General features: G+C 38.9%; 1 protein-coding gene across 5 annotated transcripts in view; it reads left to right on the top strand.

Annotated features, from left to right (window-relative positions):
* tbc1d32 (TBC1 domain family, member 32) overlaps positions 1 to 16,668 on the top strand; it is a 94,983-nt gene that overhangs the window by 39,360 nt on the left and 38,955 nt on the right. For all 5 annotated transcript variants that reach the window (XR_015848244.1, XM_088324761.1, XM_088324760.1 and 2 more), the window contains 2 exons: positions 100 to 188; positions 11,283 to 11,396. Coding sequence is in view for 4 of the 5 variants with exons in the window: in XM_088324761.1 (XP_088180887.1) it covers positions 100 to 188; positions 11,283 to 11,396 (203 nt within the window). In the remaining variant the exon portion in view is untranslated. The remainder of the gene's footprint in view (positions 1 to 99; positions 189 to 11,282; positions 11,397 to 16,668) is intronic.

Genomic DNA, 16,668 nt, shown 5'->3' with positions numbered 1-16,668 from the left:
ACTCCTCCGTTTTCTCTTACACACACGCCTTAATGCAAACATTCCACTTTAGAAGTTGTAAAGAATAGACATTCACAGACCTCCTGTTGTGCTTCACAGGACTTGATTGACAGGCTGATTGCTGTGAATTCTGCAGCAAAGATCTGTTCACTGTTCCACTACGAGCAGTCGCACACGTTTGGACTCAGGTGAGAGCACAACACCACAACAAAAGCATAAAGCATAAAAATATTTTTTTTTCTTACAGTAATTCAATAAGTGCATCATTAAAGAAGCACAGCACCTATTTCATTGCGCAGTGTTACTTAATACAGAAATTACTATCTTTTGACTACCGTAAATTCCGGACTATAGAGCGCACCTGATTATAAGCCGCACCCACCACATTTTAAGAGGATAACCGCTTTTGTACTTACACAAGCCGCACCTGTACACAAGCCGCATGCACCCACATTAAAACATGTAACACATTCACAAAGTCAACCCAAACCTGACTTTGAGTCCCGCGATTGTAACTGAGTATGATTTACAGTCCAAAAACCATAGCCGGCAAGATGAACGTAAAATGATACCGGTACTTAACGTTTGATGCAGACCTGGAGAGTCCGTGTACCGTTGAAAATAATCCAAGGGGAAAAAAAAAAAGTATATTTCCAAAGGTAGGGGTGGGTCCGCTGCGTCCACAAACACGTCTCACCTTTACTCCAATTCCCATCAGCCCCCGTTGTATTCGCCCCTTCTTTTTGATTCGCCCGTGGAAAACATATCAGAATAAGTCTCTAAAATAGATAGATGGATAGATAGATACTTTATTCATCCCCGAAGGGAAATTCACATTTCCAGCAGCATCCCTGAGAAAATAAATACATTACAAAAATATACAGTTGCAAATCCATATTATACATGGTTACACATATTTGCAAAGAAAGACGGTACACTGAGAGAGTTTTCAAAGCTTTAATAATAATATAACTCATCCCAAACCGTGCCTGTGAAGGGTAGCAGAACGCTACTAGGAACAGGCTCGCAACACAATTATTGGGTATGTCAAAAAAAATACGGTACTTGTAGAGACCACGGTTAACCATCCTAGTTTACCTCCTTATTACTGACGTCATTAATGCCGTCTTCCCTTATTCAAAAACACACTAGCAATACACTCGCATATATTCCACCGGTTTAAATCAAGTCAAGTCAAATTTATTTATATAGCCCTTAATCACAAAAATGTCTCAAAGGACTGCACAGGATTACAGTTACAAAATTACACAATTACCTGATCTTAAACTAGCAAACCAGCATGCGGGCAAGGAAAAACTCAAAAACCTCAGTGTGAGGAGAAAAGAGAAACCTTGAGAAAGGACCTCACATGTGGCAATCCCCCTTCCAGGATTGAACAGGGTGAATTACAATTAGCATTACTGTACACAAATCTTACCTTTTGTACTCGAGAGCCGCTGTTGGAAAAATTACATAATTTGGCCGCGTCACTGAATAAGCCGCAGGGTTGAAAATTTGGGAAAAAAGTTGCGGCTTATAGTTCATCACAAGTTATCCATCACATCATAAATTAATGACTGGTAGCAGATTCAATTTTAGAGTTTATGTTTATGTAATGTTGATATTTGGGATGACACAAACCGACTCTACTTAGGCAGTGTTCTCGTTTGCCCGCATCCCAGCGTCCTAGACGCATCATTTTTGCTGGGGACACATAGTCTCAAATCAACTTTTTTGACACAAAATTGTCATTATTACCCGATTACATTTTTTTTAAACAAAGATTTACCGCACACCTAACTTTTCGTCAGGCAAAACCGGCAGATGTTGTTTTGGTCTCGCGGTTCGAGTTTTTGTCTGAACGCCGATCTCGAGTTGTGTGGTGAAAAGTCCGTCTCTTTTTGGAGAACCGGCTTTTTCGGCTCAACTCATTCAAGAGAGCCGGCACTCAAACGGCTCACTTGCTTTGATGCATTATATTACGAATTATGATGTTGTATCAAGAAGTTAAGAAAAAAAGGAAGTATAAAAGGAGAAAATGAAAAAAAAGACAGGTTTGTGGTTATCCCTTGAATCGGTATATTACCAACAATAAATTGATGCAGAAAATGAATTAATAATTTGATGATTAAAACTGAATGAATATATCGATTTATATTATATATTTGTCGCCGATTTACAATTTCAACCTCGATAACACTAAATTTTGGGGACCCATAGATCTCTGTTGGGACCCATAGATTTTTGAGCATGCGAGTCCCCGGGACTCATCACTTTTCAGAGGTAAAATGAGCACTGCTTAGGTAGGTTTTTCTTAAAGTATCTGTTAGCATTTCAAGACTTTTTGTGATTTCGGGTTATACAAATATATATTTGAATGAATGAATGAAAAGTTAAACATTAAAATAAAAACAGGACAAAAACAATAATTCAACAACAAAATAATGTTATCATAACATGTTCAAAAAGGGGTAGTCAGAAGCAGTCGCTTATTTTCCCAACCTTTTCATCTTCCCTATTAATTACATTAAATAGATAGCTCCTCTTTTGTGTCTAAATATAACACAATCTCAAGGATACACACATTACATCGGTCAGATATCAATAATAATAACTAATAATAACAATAGTCACATATTTTATACACTAATCATCGTAGCACCCGTCCCTCAACGTCATAATGCCACTAGTCACCAAACATCACTGCGACACCAATGATAATAACAACAATAGCAATAATAATAATCATAACAGTTATGATATAACAATAACAAGTTAACCATAGTTGTAAACTCAGTATTTCCAATCTCCCGTATCACTCATACCCCATTTTCTTCATCTCTGTATTCCGCCAGTAATGTTTTTTTGTATTTAAATTTAAACACGTGAATAGTCGGACATTGTTTGATCTCGTCTTGTAAATTGTTCCAAAGTTTGACTCTGCACACAGACACACACATACTTTTCCTGGTAGTTCTCACCTTTGGGATTTTGAAATTACTACAGCCCCTTATGTTATAATTTCCCTCTTTCCGAATGAATCATTTTTGGATGTTTTCTGGCACTATGTTTTTGTTGACCTTCAATAGCAGTTGTAAAGTTAAAAAATGTACTAAATCATCCAATTTAAATAATTTGGACTGCAGGAATAAAATATTAGTATGATCACGATATCCTACCCTGTGAACAGTGTTCCCTCTAAGCTGCGCGATTGCGCACTGCTCGCGCATTCTCGGGGCACAAGAAAATCTAGCCAGCACACAAAAATGAGGGCTCAAAATTACTAAATAAGAAGCGACTCACGTCAAAGTTACAGTGCATGAAGGTAAAAATACACGGGTTCCCCCGACGTTGTGTCCTAAATGCGGTAATTTGAAGTCGAGTCGAAGGAGAACTTTGTTGAGTAAAGTTAGTAGTTTACTCAACAAAGTTTGTCGGGGAACCGGCTTCTTCGGCTCGGCTCACTAAAAGAAACCGGCTCTTTCGGGTCCTAAACGGCTTTTCGGTTTGTTTTTGCTTCTTTAATCCCAACATGACCAAATATATGTAAAATTATGCACAAAATGACTTAAAGTAAGGTGAGAATAGAACAAAAACGAAAATAATACCAAAATGAAAAAGTAGTGAAAAGCTGAGAAAAAAGAAACAAAAGGAGGAGAAAAAAAGAAGGAAAAATTTAGAAAAGAGCCAGAAAAAAGAAAAGAAATAAATGTAGGAAAAAAGTAAATAGAGAACGAAAAGAAAAAATTAACAGCTCGAAAAATAAAAACAATGAGATTTTTTTTAAAGGAATTAAAAAAAAAAAGTACAAAAAAACACGGAAAAAAGAAGAAAAAGTTTGTGTTGCATTCAAATAATTTCCAATTATATCAAGTGAATCTTGTTGCCAACATTGTACTTCCACAAAAAATGTGATTAAGTACAGTTCTGTATCTTACAACCGACTAAATAAGCCCCCCCAGATGTTAATATTATACGACAAAATATATCAGGAAATAAAAAGAAATTCTTGTGAAAGAATTGTAAGAACAAACGACGTAGGCCATACAACCTTTGCAATATTACACGAGTCAATTCATTCAAAAGAGAAGAATGATTTTGCATTGCCGGAAACTCAGCAAAATGTAACTTGATGTCAAGTTTTGGACATGTTATCTATCAACTATCTTGCCACACTTGGGATTACGGTTGCTCACTGTTGTTTCAAGCGCTGCTCACCGACTTTTTGTGAGCTGAGTATAGAGCTTTAAAAATGTTTGTATTTAGTTTTTTCTCTTTGCATTTTCAAATTTCTTTTGCTTCTTCTTTTCTACTGGTATTAGTATTTAAGTTTAAGTGTTATAACATGCATAAAATGCTTATCAAACTAGTATCCTTTCACGCCAATCAGTACCAAAAAGTAGTTCTTAAAAAAGATTGGTAACCCCCTGCTCTAAAGTTCCATCCGAGTTTTTCTCAAAGAGAATAGCACATAGATATTTTTTCTGCCTCTGACATCCGCGCCCATTCGTGTGCAATTCAATGATGGTCGTTAATGTCAAACCTTCCCCGAAGTCTTACCAAATTTACGAACGTCCCGCTAGCTCCCGGCGCGATTTCCGCCTTCCTCAGGTTTGACTTTTTTGTCGATTGTTTTTTTTTTTCTTTGCCCGACTCGAGGCTGGCTGTCTTTTTAATATGCTGCTGTTGTGTTGAAACATCTTATAAAAGTAAGCCTCTAGACGGAGATGAAGAGCCCGAATGTCTTCTTGGGTTGCTGCCATGGCAACCCGCGCTCGCCCGGGCTAGCATCGATCGCTACGCCCTCCCTGCTGCTGACGGATTAATGCACAGCACGAGCGTGCTAGCGCAGAGTGTGAATTTCCAAACTTTTTTTTTACGACACTATTTCGCTCTGCACATATTCTTACAGAAACTGAGATATGTGATTTTAAAAGCAGTCGTGGTCCAGAGGGGCTTAAACGGTCTTCGGACACTAGACAGGACGCCCACACTACAAGTCAAGTCATGTTTATTTGTATAGCCCTTAATCACAAAGAGTCTAAAATTCAAAAATGATCCCCAGTCCCAAGGGAACAGCTTAGAAAACATTAAAAGAGAGCGGACCATTTTTAAAGGATCCAAAGCAGGGGTGTCAAACTCATTTTGGCTCAGAGGTCACATGGTAGAAAATGTATTCTCATGCAGGGTTGGGTAGGGTTACTTTAACTTGATTACTTTCAATTACTTTTGGATTACTCCAATACCAAATATGCTAATAAAAGACAAAAGAAACTAAATATGAATAAAATGACTACATTTTGTGCAGGCTTGGGGAGTAACAGAACACATGGAACGGCAAAAATGATGTTAGCAAGCTGTTTGGATTTATTTTTATTTTGTTTCTGTCGCATTTTATGTTAGTTTTGCCGGAGATCAAAGAGATCAAAGCCAGGAGAGAAAGCTTACCACATGTTGTGAGTCATAATTGTATTCATATTTAGTTTCTTTTGTCTTTTATTAGCATATTTGGTATTGGAGTAATCCAAAAGTAATTGAAAGTAATCCAGTTAAAGTAACCCTACCCAACCCTGGTTATAATTCCCGATTCACCGATCCCTCACCACTTCCTGTGGTGTGTCTTGGGCAAGTACATATATATAAGGGTTTGCTCCCCCCACCAGAAACAGATAGTCCTAGTTTCCATGTTTACCAGTAGCAGGAGAAGCCTTGTGATTCGACTCAGATACAGCACCTTCATTATCAGCTGGGGTGCTTGGGGTCTTTTTGGAGGCTCACACTTAAAATATGATTCATGGATGTAAGATTTGAGTAGAAAACAGTTGCCTCTTGTAGTGTTGATCAACTATTCATTTGTAAAGGGAAAAAAAGCAAGATATCAATATAATTAATTTCCACGGCAATTTATTTAACTCGGGGAAACTAATGCAGACTAGAAAGAAAAAGCATACATTATCTATCTACTATCTACCTTGGTCATATCCCTCGAGAGGGGTGACCGACAGCAAGACAAACACATACAAAAACGATGAAAATGAAAAAGGGAAAAAATAGCAAAAAATACTCTCAAACATTTTTAGGAGACCATGGCCAACCCAAATGCCCAAACAAGTAAAGCACCTCGTCACCCAAGTCGGTCATGCTTTCGTCCCTCCAGATGAAACGGGACACGAGAAAGCGGCCATGTCACTCGGGTCAGGGTGACACAACACACTCTTCTGTTCAACAGCAGGGCCCGACAGCTTTCGCTGGTTTACCCCTGCCGCATCAGTGCTCTAGTTTCCACTATATTTACAGTGTCTTGAAAAATTATTTGTGAAGCATCAACAATAAGTGGGAACTTTGCTGTTAAGTTTCTTATATCTTCTGCAAAGATATCCAAGTGCTGCTCTTATAAACTTGCACTTTTTGAATCGCCTTTAACAGCGCGTCTTTGACTTTTAATTGAAATAACATCAAGGAGGGTTTCCTTCATGGTCTTTATAAACATGTTATTACATCACTAAATAATTCCCCTTCAACAGGAACACCATATTGTTTCAAAAGGCGCCACGATGTTTAAAAAAAAGGAGAAACTTTGAAGATTTTCAGTAGACTAATGGGAACACGTCAGGGTTAAAACTTATCAGACATAGCGCTAACAGCCTGACATTACAAAGCATCGCTTTCAAATGGGGTGGGGTGGTAAGGGGAGCGGTCACCCTGCCCGACAAGGCGTCTGGCTTCTGTCGCAGGAACTGAGAGTGCTTGTCAGTCAGACCCGAGTCCTGCACTCTGGCAACCACAAGATCCATTTGGGTGTAATTCTGAGAACAAATAATTGGTTACAGTAAAGTAATTCTGTTACCCCCAGATTACTGACACTGAAAAGTGGTTCGTTACTCTGAAAGTTAGTATCGAGATACAAATGACCAAGCATAGAAGCTGACCCCGTTAAACTGTGTGCCATTAGAGCATCATCTGCGTTGAGACTCAAAACCATTTCTGGGTGGCATTTATTTTTGGGCAGGGTCATTTGCCTCCAGTGTGACTTACCCGATTGCTTGTTAAAATTTGTAATCATGGCCAAACTTGTTCTGGCTTAAGAGAGTAGAATGTCTTTCTGGGAAAGCTTCCGAGTCAGCAAAATCAAAAGTGCTGAGTCATCTTTTTAAAGGCAGTTTTCATTCGGGATAACCTACCTGACTGCCTGCAAAAGATGTTGATATTCAATGTTGTTTTGCCCTGAGAGAGTATAATGTCTTTCTGAAGTCCGCAAAATAGAAAGTGCTGAATAGGCTTTTTGGGGAGATTTTTTTTCCTATATAAGTCTTTCCAACTGCCTGCGTCAGTCAGTTTCTTTGAGCATTTGCTGGAGTGTCCTACCTGATTGGTTGTGAAATACTGTGATCCTGGCCAAACTTCTTCTGGCCTGAGAGAGTAGGATGTTTTTCTGGAAATGCCGAAAAATCAAAAATGCAAATTCAGCAGTTTTCTCATCTGTGGTAACAAATGCGACTGCTCATAAAAGGGACACATTAATATTCAATACCGTTCTGGCCTGGGAGAGTTGAATGTCTCTACCAAAAAAAAATCTGATTCAGCAAAAACACACGTGCTGTGTCAGCTTTTTTTGGAGGGAATTTCTCTCACATAGGTCAACCACTCTGTCTGCAAGATATGAAATAGAACATTGTTCTGGCCTGAAAAAGAGTAATGTGGGACTTCTGTAGGAACAATGCTGAGGCAACCAAACGAAAAGTGCTGAGTCAGCTTTTTTTTGGCATTTTACACATCTAGAGTAATCTATTTAACTGCCTGTGAAAGATTTTCCTTGTATCCAAACTTCTTCCCCCTTTCCTTGGGCGGACAGACACAAACAGACAGATAAACATTATATATATATATATATATATATATAAATATATATATACATTATTAGATCCCAAACATCACGACCCTCGCTTTGCTCTTGGGTGATAATAAATAGAAGAAAATGTGTACACCAACCTGTGAAAGCAGTGAACCCTTGTTCAATCTCAAGTACTTCATATCCATTTTGTCTCTTGGGTTAAAACCACACAAATTTCCTCCATTTCTGTGTACTGACAGACGTTTTCTTTATTCCTCAAGGCATTGTGTATAGCAAAAAAAATATCACCCCAAAAAATGGCAAAAATTCAGCACACTTTTGTCAAGGTTAAAATTTGAGATTTTATTAGAAAGAAGAAAAGAACACACTCTTGAGTCTGAGATTTAGGTTTTTGATAGCCCTTCCATCAAAGGCGTGTGCTTCCAGGATCGGGTCAGGAAGAAAACATGGCTAGAGGCTCATTTATTGGAAAACACAAAAATGAAAAAACACATCTGATTGGTTTAAACGAGATTATATGAACTCAGTAAACGGATCTCATTGGTTTATACAGGAATCACATGTTTAAACGCAGTGTATAATGTCGGTCCCTAGATGGTGTATGAGTATAATAAATGAGCGATAAGGATAGTGAAACTTTGTAACACAATGCGTGTCTATAAATGTAGGGAGGCAAGCTCCGGAGCGGCCTTGGAATATGGGGAGCAAAGCTCTTGAGTAGGCTTCCCGGCACTACAAACTAAGGCCATCTTGATTAATAGTGAGCAGTCCCCAAGAGGATACAATTCCTGCAAGAATACAAACAGAACCTGGATATAATCTTTGGCTTCGTTAAGCCACTTTTGAGGATAACATTATACAAACGCGCATTCAAACTATAATTTCCCTTCTGTGCTTAGGGTTCCCCCATTGATTTCCCCTTTGTTGTTCCTGTATCAAACAACCCCCCAGCCCCTAAACACTGCACTGGTGACAGACAATTGAATACGCACGTATAAACTGACCCCCAGGTTTCAGTATTTTATATTAGAGTTGTAAATTCGACTCAGATGTAAGCATATAAGGTAGGGATATAAGGTAGGGAGAATATCTCCATGATGAGAAATTCAGCGGCCTTGTGCTTGAGAGGGTGCCACCATAACTGTATTCAGTCTTATTTTGTAGGAAACTATAAACAAAGAGATTTTCCCAATCGGATCAAGGGATTTATGTGACAATGTAAGTGAAGCATGAGTAGGCAACGATCAGATTTATAAAGTTGAAAATCAATTCATAAATTAGTGGAGTAATGTACGAAAAAGTAAAAATTGTAGAGTTAAAACGCGATAGTCCCAACAATGCCTACTTCATCAGGAACACGGATTATTCAAATCCAATAGAAGAATAGTACTGTGTTTTACTGGAAATGCAGAACGAATAGGTTATTACTGTGCCGGGGTAGCCAATATGAGCGGGTCAGGTGAAGGACTTTTACTGCTTAGAATTTTGATAGGCCCCCTTGTATTTTCGGTGTTGAGGTTTGTAAAGTACAAAGCCCGAACGCGGTCGTTATTCCGCAGCCGGTACGGAGTCTCCGCAGAATGCTTAAGCCGAGCATCATTACCAGCATTTGAAAATGAACCATGAAGGTTTCTCGCGGGGATTCCCCCCACTTTATTTCCCTTTTCTATTCAAAGCTCGCAAGTGAAGCTGCAGGGGAAAATTGGCTTCACACTAATCCGCTTCTCTTACACATTCAAGACTCGCCAGAAATCGACGGGGATTTTCTTCGTGAATGGTACCCGGTTTGACACTTAAGCACAATTTGAGTGATTTGACTATGCAACTTTACTGTTCTTTGAGCCGGGACCGTATCTAATGTGATTTTAGGACATGTCAGCACGACGTCGTTTTATAGCCGGGATTTGTTTTACCACACTTGTAGTCTCATGTTTCTAAAATAAATTGAATCTCAATAGAAAGACCGCAATAAATTGAGTAAACTAGCACTCTATTAAAGGGTTGGACAAATTTTGGCCTGCAGGCCAAATGTGACCCATCAAACCGCTAAACGAAAATGTTTAAAATATAAAGATGGTAAGTATATATAGATACACCGAACCTTCCTGTGTGGAGTTTGCATGTTCTCTCCCGTGCTTGTCCCTGGGTGTGAATGAGCGAGTGAGTGCTCTGTCTCTGTGTGCCCTGCGACTGGCTGGCAACCAGTTCAGGGTGTCCCCTGCCCACTGCCCGAAGATAGCTGGGATGGGCTTCCACCCCTGCGACCCTACTGAGGATAAGCGGTGCAGATAATGGATGGATGGATACATATATACTGGAGATGAAAATTTGAGAGCAACTTGAATAATTTTTAAATAATATTTTTACTGCTCAACAGTTTGAGGACATTTTGTTGTGTCTTTACCATCCTACTACACTTTTTTAAAAAAAAAAGTCTTGAAAAGCCTTGAATTTAACTTGCTTTCCGCTGTAGGAACCCTGTAACGTAAATTTCTGAGTCCTGTATGTCAAATAAGAAGTAAGTTTTTAGGTCATCCAAAGTTATGATATTTGAAAAAAAAAAGCAAACCAAATGCTCTTTCTGGCCGCTAGAGGTCAGTGTTGAGTTTGTATAGCGTGGTGAGTTGCATCATGTGTAAAACTTCAAACTACTCATCATATTCAATGCCAAACATAAAAACAGTTTTCCTTTTGTTTGTGAATAAATATGTTGTGTTTGGAAAAGATCCCTAGTCCTCCGTGATTATAATATGTAGGGTAGGTTACTAATGTAGGCTAATAGTGAAAAACAAAGTGAAACATTTTGAATAGACATTCTTTTACCAATCAAGCTCACCTGAGAACAGAAAGTCCGGATCCGGCCCCAGAGCCCAACTGAGTTTGACATCCCTGGCCTATTTCATTTTTTTCCTCTCGATTCGACACTGTATCGGTAGATACACAAAATAAAACCCGTAATTTTTCTCCTCCTGGCCTTTTGGCCAATATTTTACAACCTAATGCATCCGACAACTCAAAAACCTCTCCTACCCCTTCTTTATCAGATTAAAAATGAATATTCTAATTCATAGTCACGATAATAAAGAATACAGTTACTCACACTTTTGTTAACTTTATACTCACCAAACAGTGTTGACCGTTTCATAGGAAAGTGTGATTTTGTTTTTCCTCAATCGGCATGAAATTCAGCATTAATCACATTTATATGGGATATAAATAAGTGAACAGTTTGCACAATTTAAATAATTCATCGCAACTCTGTTTAGCACAGTAATATGCATTCATTAAGAAACCCAAAAAGTAAAACTAAACTTAAAGTGATTCAGTAAACTTTAGCTAAATTTGTTGTTTTTTCTAGAGGATAAAGAATATATGTCTGTATTTGGTCTGGAAAGTCAAATCTCGTTATTGTGTATTGATGTGGTTGCAGACTGCTCAATGTGCTGTGCTCTAATCTGGACTCCTGTCTGCTGCTGGAGAGCCAATACAACATCTGCGCCGTGCTGCTGCAAAGCCAAAGGGACAGCATGGCCAGTATCGACGGGTAAGAGCTTACCTTCTGTGCCTGTTTATTTCCGTTAACCACTGAAATTATGTATCGATGTATTGTAATGTAATAAACTGGCGTCACTTGTTTGGTTCCTATCTACCGTATTTATTCATATACAGTAGAACCTCGGTTCTCGACCATAATCCGTTCCAGAACCCTGTTCGAAAACCGTTTTGTTCGATTACCGAAATCATTTTTCCCATTAAAAATCATGTAAATCGTTTTAATCCGTTCCAACACCCTGAACGTTTACCTTGAATGTTTAATGTAAAGATCAAGCTAACCCTGGCTAATCGTACGTTTGCGTTATCCGTACGAAAGATTACGCTAACATGAACGTGTAAAAATAAAAAAATCAGGTCGTTTACAAGTCATTTAGCACCCGGGTCTCCACAACAAGTGGTGAGCGGTTCATTGGAAAGGGGGCTCCGTTCCAACACCCTCAATGTTGGGCTCCGTTCCAACACCCTGTACGTTTACCTTGAATGTTTAACGTAAACATAAAGCTAACCCAGGGTAATCGTACGTTTGCGTTATCGTAATCTTCCGTACGAAAGATTACGCTAACATGAACGCGTAAAAATAAAAGGATAAAGAAAAGAATTATAAGATTTCTTACCTTTGTGGAGGTCAGCAGAAGGTGCTCGCACAGCTCCTTCATGTTTTGCTATTATTTCTTTCTTAAATGCAACAGTTGTACGCACTACCAGTTTCTTTTTTCACCTGTAGCAACTTTGCTGCTTGCACAGACTTTCTTCGGAGGCATAATTAGGGGCTAAAACACTTGGTACACCTATATTAAAAGCGAAAGCAAAACGAAGCACGTCTGCACGCGATAACAGTCGGTCACGAAAAGAGCGATCTACACCCGTACGCCGCTCAGCATCGCACCCTAGCGTACGCACTCACGCATTACCGCCGTTCAGATTTTTTTTGACCGAACAGCAAAGCAAGAATTTCTCGAAATTTTTGGTCGTACTCCGATTTGTTCTGACTGAGAGGCTTTCGAAAACCGAGGTTCCACTGTACAGTGAAGAAAATAAGCATTTAAACACCCTGGTATTCTGCTATTTCTCCAACTTTGAAGGCATGGAGGGGTCTGAAATTTTCACCGTAGGTGCATGTCCACTGTGAGAGAGATAAACTAAAAAGAAAAATCCAGAAATCACTATGCATGATTTTTTTAACGATTTATTTGTGTGATACAGCTGCAAATAAGTATTTGAACACCTGAGAAAATGAATGGTTGTCAATAATCGGATGTTATAGTTAATGACCTGCTTTTAATAAGCTGAGTTAAAAAATGTTATGAATTACGTACTCGTTACCGAGAAAAATACGCCATGAGCCTTCGAAATAAGGCTACATTTGGTACCCCAGCATTGGTTGGAACGGGTTTATCCATGTGTCCATCTGCACGAAAGGTTAAAGTCGCGGAGAGTTGCAGCTCACCGCCAACTGCAAATGCCAAAAGCTCAGCAGGCTCGCCAGTCACCTGCTGGAGGCTTTGTGAAACATTTGGACAAACATTTGGATGCTGACTTCTTTGACGTTTTGATGTGCACAACAGTTTCTTTTGTTCCCCTAACCTTGAGGGGGCTTTTCTAATGCAGTACCAAAGGTCTGTATTGTTGCACAAGGTACTGACTAAGTCATGAGAGGTGTGAGTAAGAAAGAAACCTATTGGTAAGATGGTAGTATGGATTCAAACAAAGGTCTCCAACTTAATTTACCTAGGGGCCACTAGAAACGGAGTCTGGGCGAGGCTTTGCTGCATCAGGGTAAAATCATTCCAATGTTCTCAAATATCTTTATTTTTCGACACAAAATAGGATGAAAAAAAATAAAGTTATGAAAGATTAATAAGAAAAAAATCAATCAGGAATAGAGGTAAGATCAGCCAGGCCCGCAAGTATTGAAGCCCGACCCGACCCGAAACCCGACTAATCAACTAAATTTGAGGGATTTTGGCGGCAAAGTGCGTACTTAGGTTAAAGAAAGCATCTTCGGGTTTACTTTGGTCCGAGTCCGTCAAAATAAGTGTGCATTTCGAAGTCCAACGCCGAAGCGAACACCTTGGCCGAAGTGTGCATTTCGGCGAAGTAGAGCCAAGTGAAACTGAAAGAAATGGCTTCGTAAAGAAACTTGTATTCTGCAGATTACAAGTTGGCAAATAGTGAAGTATGCAGTTTGTAAAGCTTGTAAGCAGAAATGACGTCTGACGTAGGCCACGTAGAGGTGGAAGGAGGAAGCGGCGCATTTTCTACCATGACACAGGATGAAAAGCTCTTTGTAATTAGTGATATGGAGTTAAACTGATTAATAACAGTTTAATAAGCATGTTCTTTATGATAGCTATATATATATATATATATATATATATATATATATATATATATATCAGTTCCACGTTCGCGGATTCAGAGCTTCGCGGGTCTAAAAAATAATAGTAATACTATGAAATATATATATATATATATATATATATATATTTTAAGCATTTTCAGGTTTTAAGCATTTTTGAAGGGGGCGTCACTACTTCGCGGATTTTCACTTTTCACGGGTGGTTTCTGTCCCCATTAACCGGGTCAAAAAATAATAATAATAATAAAATAAAATTTTTTTTTTTTAAATATGTTTTTTTTAAGCATTTTTAAAAGGGGCGTCGCTACTTTGGGGATTTTCACCTTTCACAGGTGGTTTTGGTCCCCATTAACCGCCATAATCGAGGGATTACTGTATATATATATAATATATATATATATATATATATATGTATATTTATGTATATTACAAGAAAATACGGCATGGCATTGCAGGGCCAATAGAAGATTGGTTTCGGCTGCTTGGAGTGGTCGTTGGTCGGGAGCTGCAGGCTACATTCTGTCTACAGTCTGTCTACATTTTCATGAAAAGCTGTTCAGCCTTTTCAGAGCCTATAGGTCACATACAATCACACACACACACACAAATTGTAATTCATAAAGTATTTTAGATTGCATGGATTGGATTTTTGGGGGATTAGAAGTTATTGTAGCTCTTTGTTTTACCAGTGTGATGTGACAGATTGCAATTTTTGAAATAGGGAGAGCAAAGCGTGCAAATGTTTGCCAGCCTTGTCACTGATAAGATAAAATAAAGTGAACAGGAATTTGGGATGTCCTGAGACCATCTGTCATTCTAATGACGACTGCCTTAGCCGCTGCGTGTGAATGTAAATGGCCTCAAAACGCCGACTCATATCAGTGCATCGGGCGACATGACAGCTTATTCATTTATCTGGCTTTCACCCTATCATCAAGAACCGTCGTTATCATCTTTTACTCCTGTCGGCCGCATTCTTCACTCGCAGTGGAACACAATTGTGACGGCTACAAATACATCTTTTGAGGCACATTTCTTCGGATTGCATGTCCTTCGTTTAGCTGTTCCGGATAATCACCCGTGGGCAGAGTGAGCGGACCTTTGCAAAAAAGGTATCTCATTCCGTATTGGTAATTTCAGAGTCTAAATTGCTTCACAGATTGGAACTAAAGCAGTTAGCATTCAGCCCTAAAAGGAAGTCATATTGGAAAATGTTCAGATCCGATGAGAGGTGTTAGGGCCAAGCTTTCCTCTCACCGTGATAATGTACCCCAGCGGCTCACATTTATGGTTTTCGTTCTCCGTGCAAAGACTGTAATTGGACTTTAAACAGGCACCTTTCTTGCGGTTGGAAACTTGGATTGGCCTCCAAAGGTCCAAAAAAATGTAATACCATTTTTCATCAAATCCTATTAGCCATAAAAAGTTCTGAAATGTTAGACCCAACTTTAACTAATTAAATGTACGACCAGCTAAAGTCCAATTTAAAAAAGAGAGACAGAACAAGACCACATAATACCATAAAATTCGGACTATAAGGCGCACCTGATTATAAGCCGCACACAGTATATTTTTTTAAGGAAAGAAAACATAAGCTGAATGTGCCTACATTGAAACATTAGATATTTACAAAGAAAGACGTTACACAGGAAGATTTTTAATAATGTACAGTTCCTTAACCCCTTAACGTTCCTTTTGCCAACAAATACATGTCTGTACGATGTCATGCTGCATCATTGGAAAGCTTAAACTCTTGGGATTCAAGATATGATGAGCATTTCAAAATATACTCATCAGAGAAACCTCACGATCTGTCTGAAACAGGATACCTGAAAACTATAAAGCCGAGGTAACACACTATTACGTCCGCTTGCCATCTTTAACTTGTTTGAATGTCCGCAAAAATGGCTTCGTTACATCAAGCACAAATCAGTACAATCCAACCGTGTACAGTATTTACCGTAAATTCCGGACGATAGAGCGCACCTGTTTATAAGCCGCACCCACCACATTTTAAGAGGTTAACCGCTTTTGTACTTACACAAGCCGCACCTGTATATAAGCCGCATACGCCCACATTAAAACATGTAACACAATCACAAAACTAATCCAAACCCGACTTTGAGTCCCGTGATTGTAACTGAATATAAAGTACACAGTCCAAAAACCATAGCCGCCATAATGAACGGAAAATGATACTGGTACTTAAGGTTTGATGCAGACCTGCAGAGTCCGGGTCCCGTTGAAAATAATCAAAGGAAAAAAAAGTGTATATTTCCAAAGGTAAGGGTGGGAAAATATATATATCCACTATTGCCCGCTGCGTCCACAAACACGTCTCACCTTTACTCCACTTCCCGTCAGCCCCCGTTTGCTTCTTTCTCATTCGCCCTTGGAAAATATATCAGAATAAGTCTCTAAAATAAATACATTACAAAAATATACAGTTGCAAATACATATTATACATGGTTACACATATTTCCAAAGAAAGACGGTACACCGAGAGAGTTTTCAAAGCTTTAATAATAATTTTATAACTTTCATCCCAAACCGTGCCTGTGAAGGGTAGCAAAACGCTACTAGTAACACGCTTGCAACACAGTAAATGGGTCTGTTAAAAAATATATACCGTACATGTAGAAATCACGGTAAACCGTCCTCATCTTCTTCCTCATAACTGACGTCTTCAAAATCGTCTACCTTCAGTATGGGAAAAATACTTTGTCATATAGACGTCTTTCCACGCTCCCTTTTTCAAATACACGCTAGCAACACGCTCTCAAAGTAAAGTTTACGTGCAGTAGCTCTGTTTCCTTCTTTATCGGACTGCTCGATTGCGTATAGCTTGAAAGCTGCGTCATGTGCCTTTCTTTTGCAATTTGCATGTTGATGATATGTCTA

This window comes from Urocampus carinirostris, chromosome 20, assembly GCF_059441175.1.
Source record: "Urocampus carinirostris isolate Australia breed hairy pipefish chromosome 20, RoL_Ucar_1.0, whole genome shotgun sequence".
NCBI lineage: Eukaryota > Metazoa > Chordata > Actinopteri > Syngnathiformes > Syngnathidae > Urocampus > Urocampus carinirostris.
This window is presented reverse-complemented; position numbering and strand designations above follow the sequence as displayed.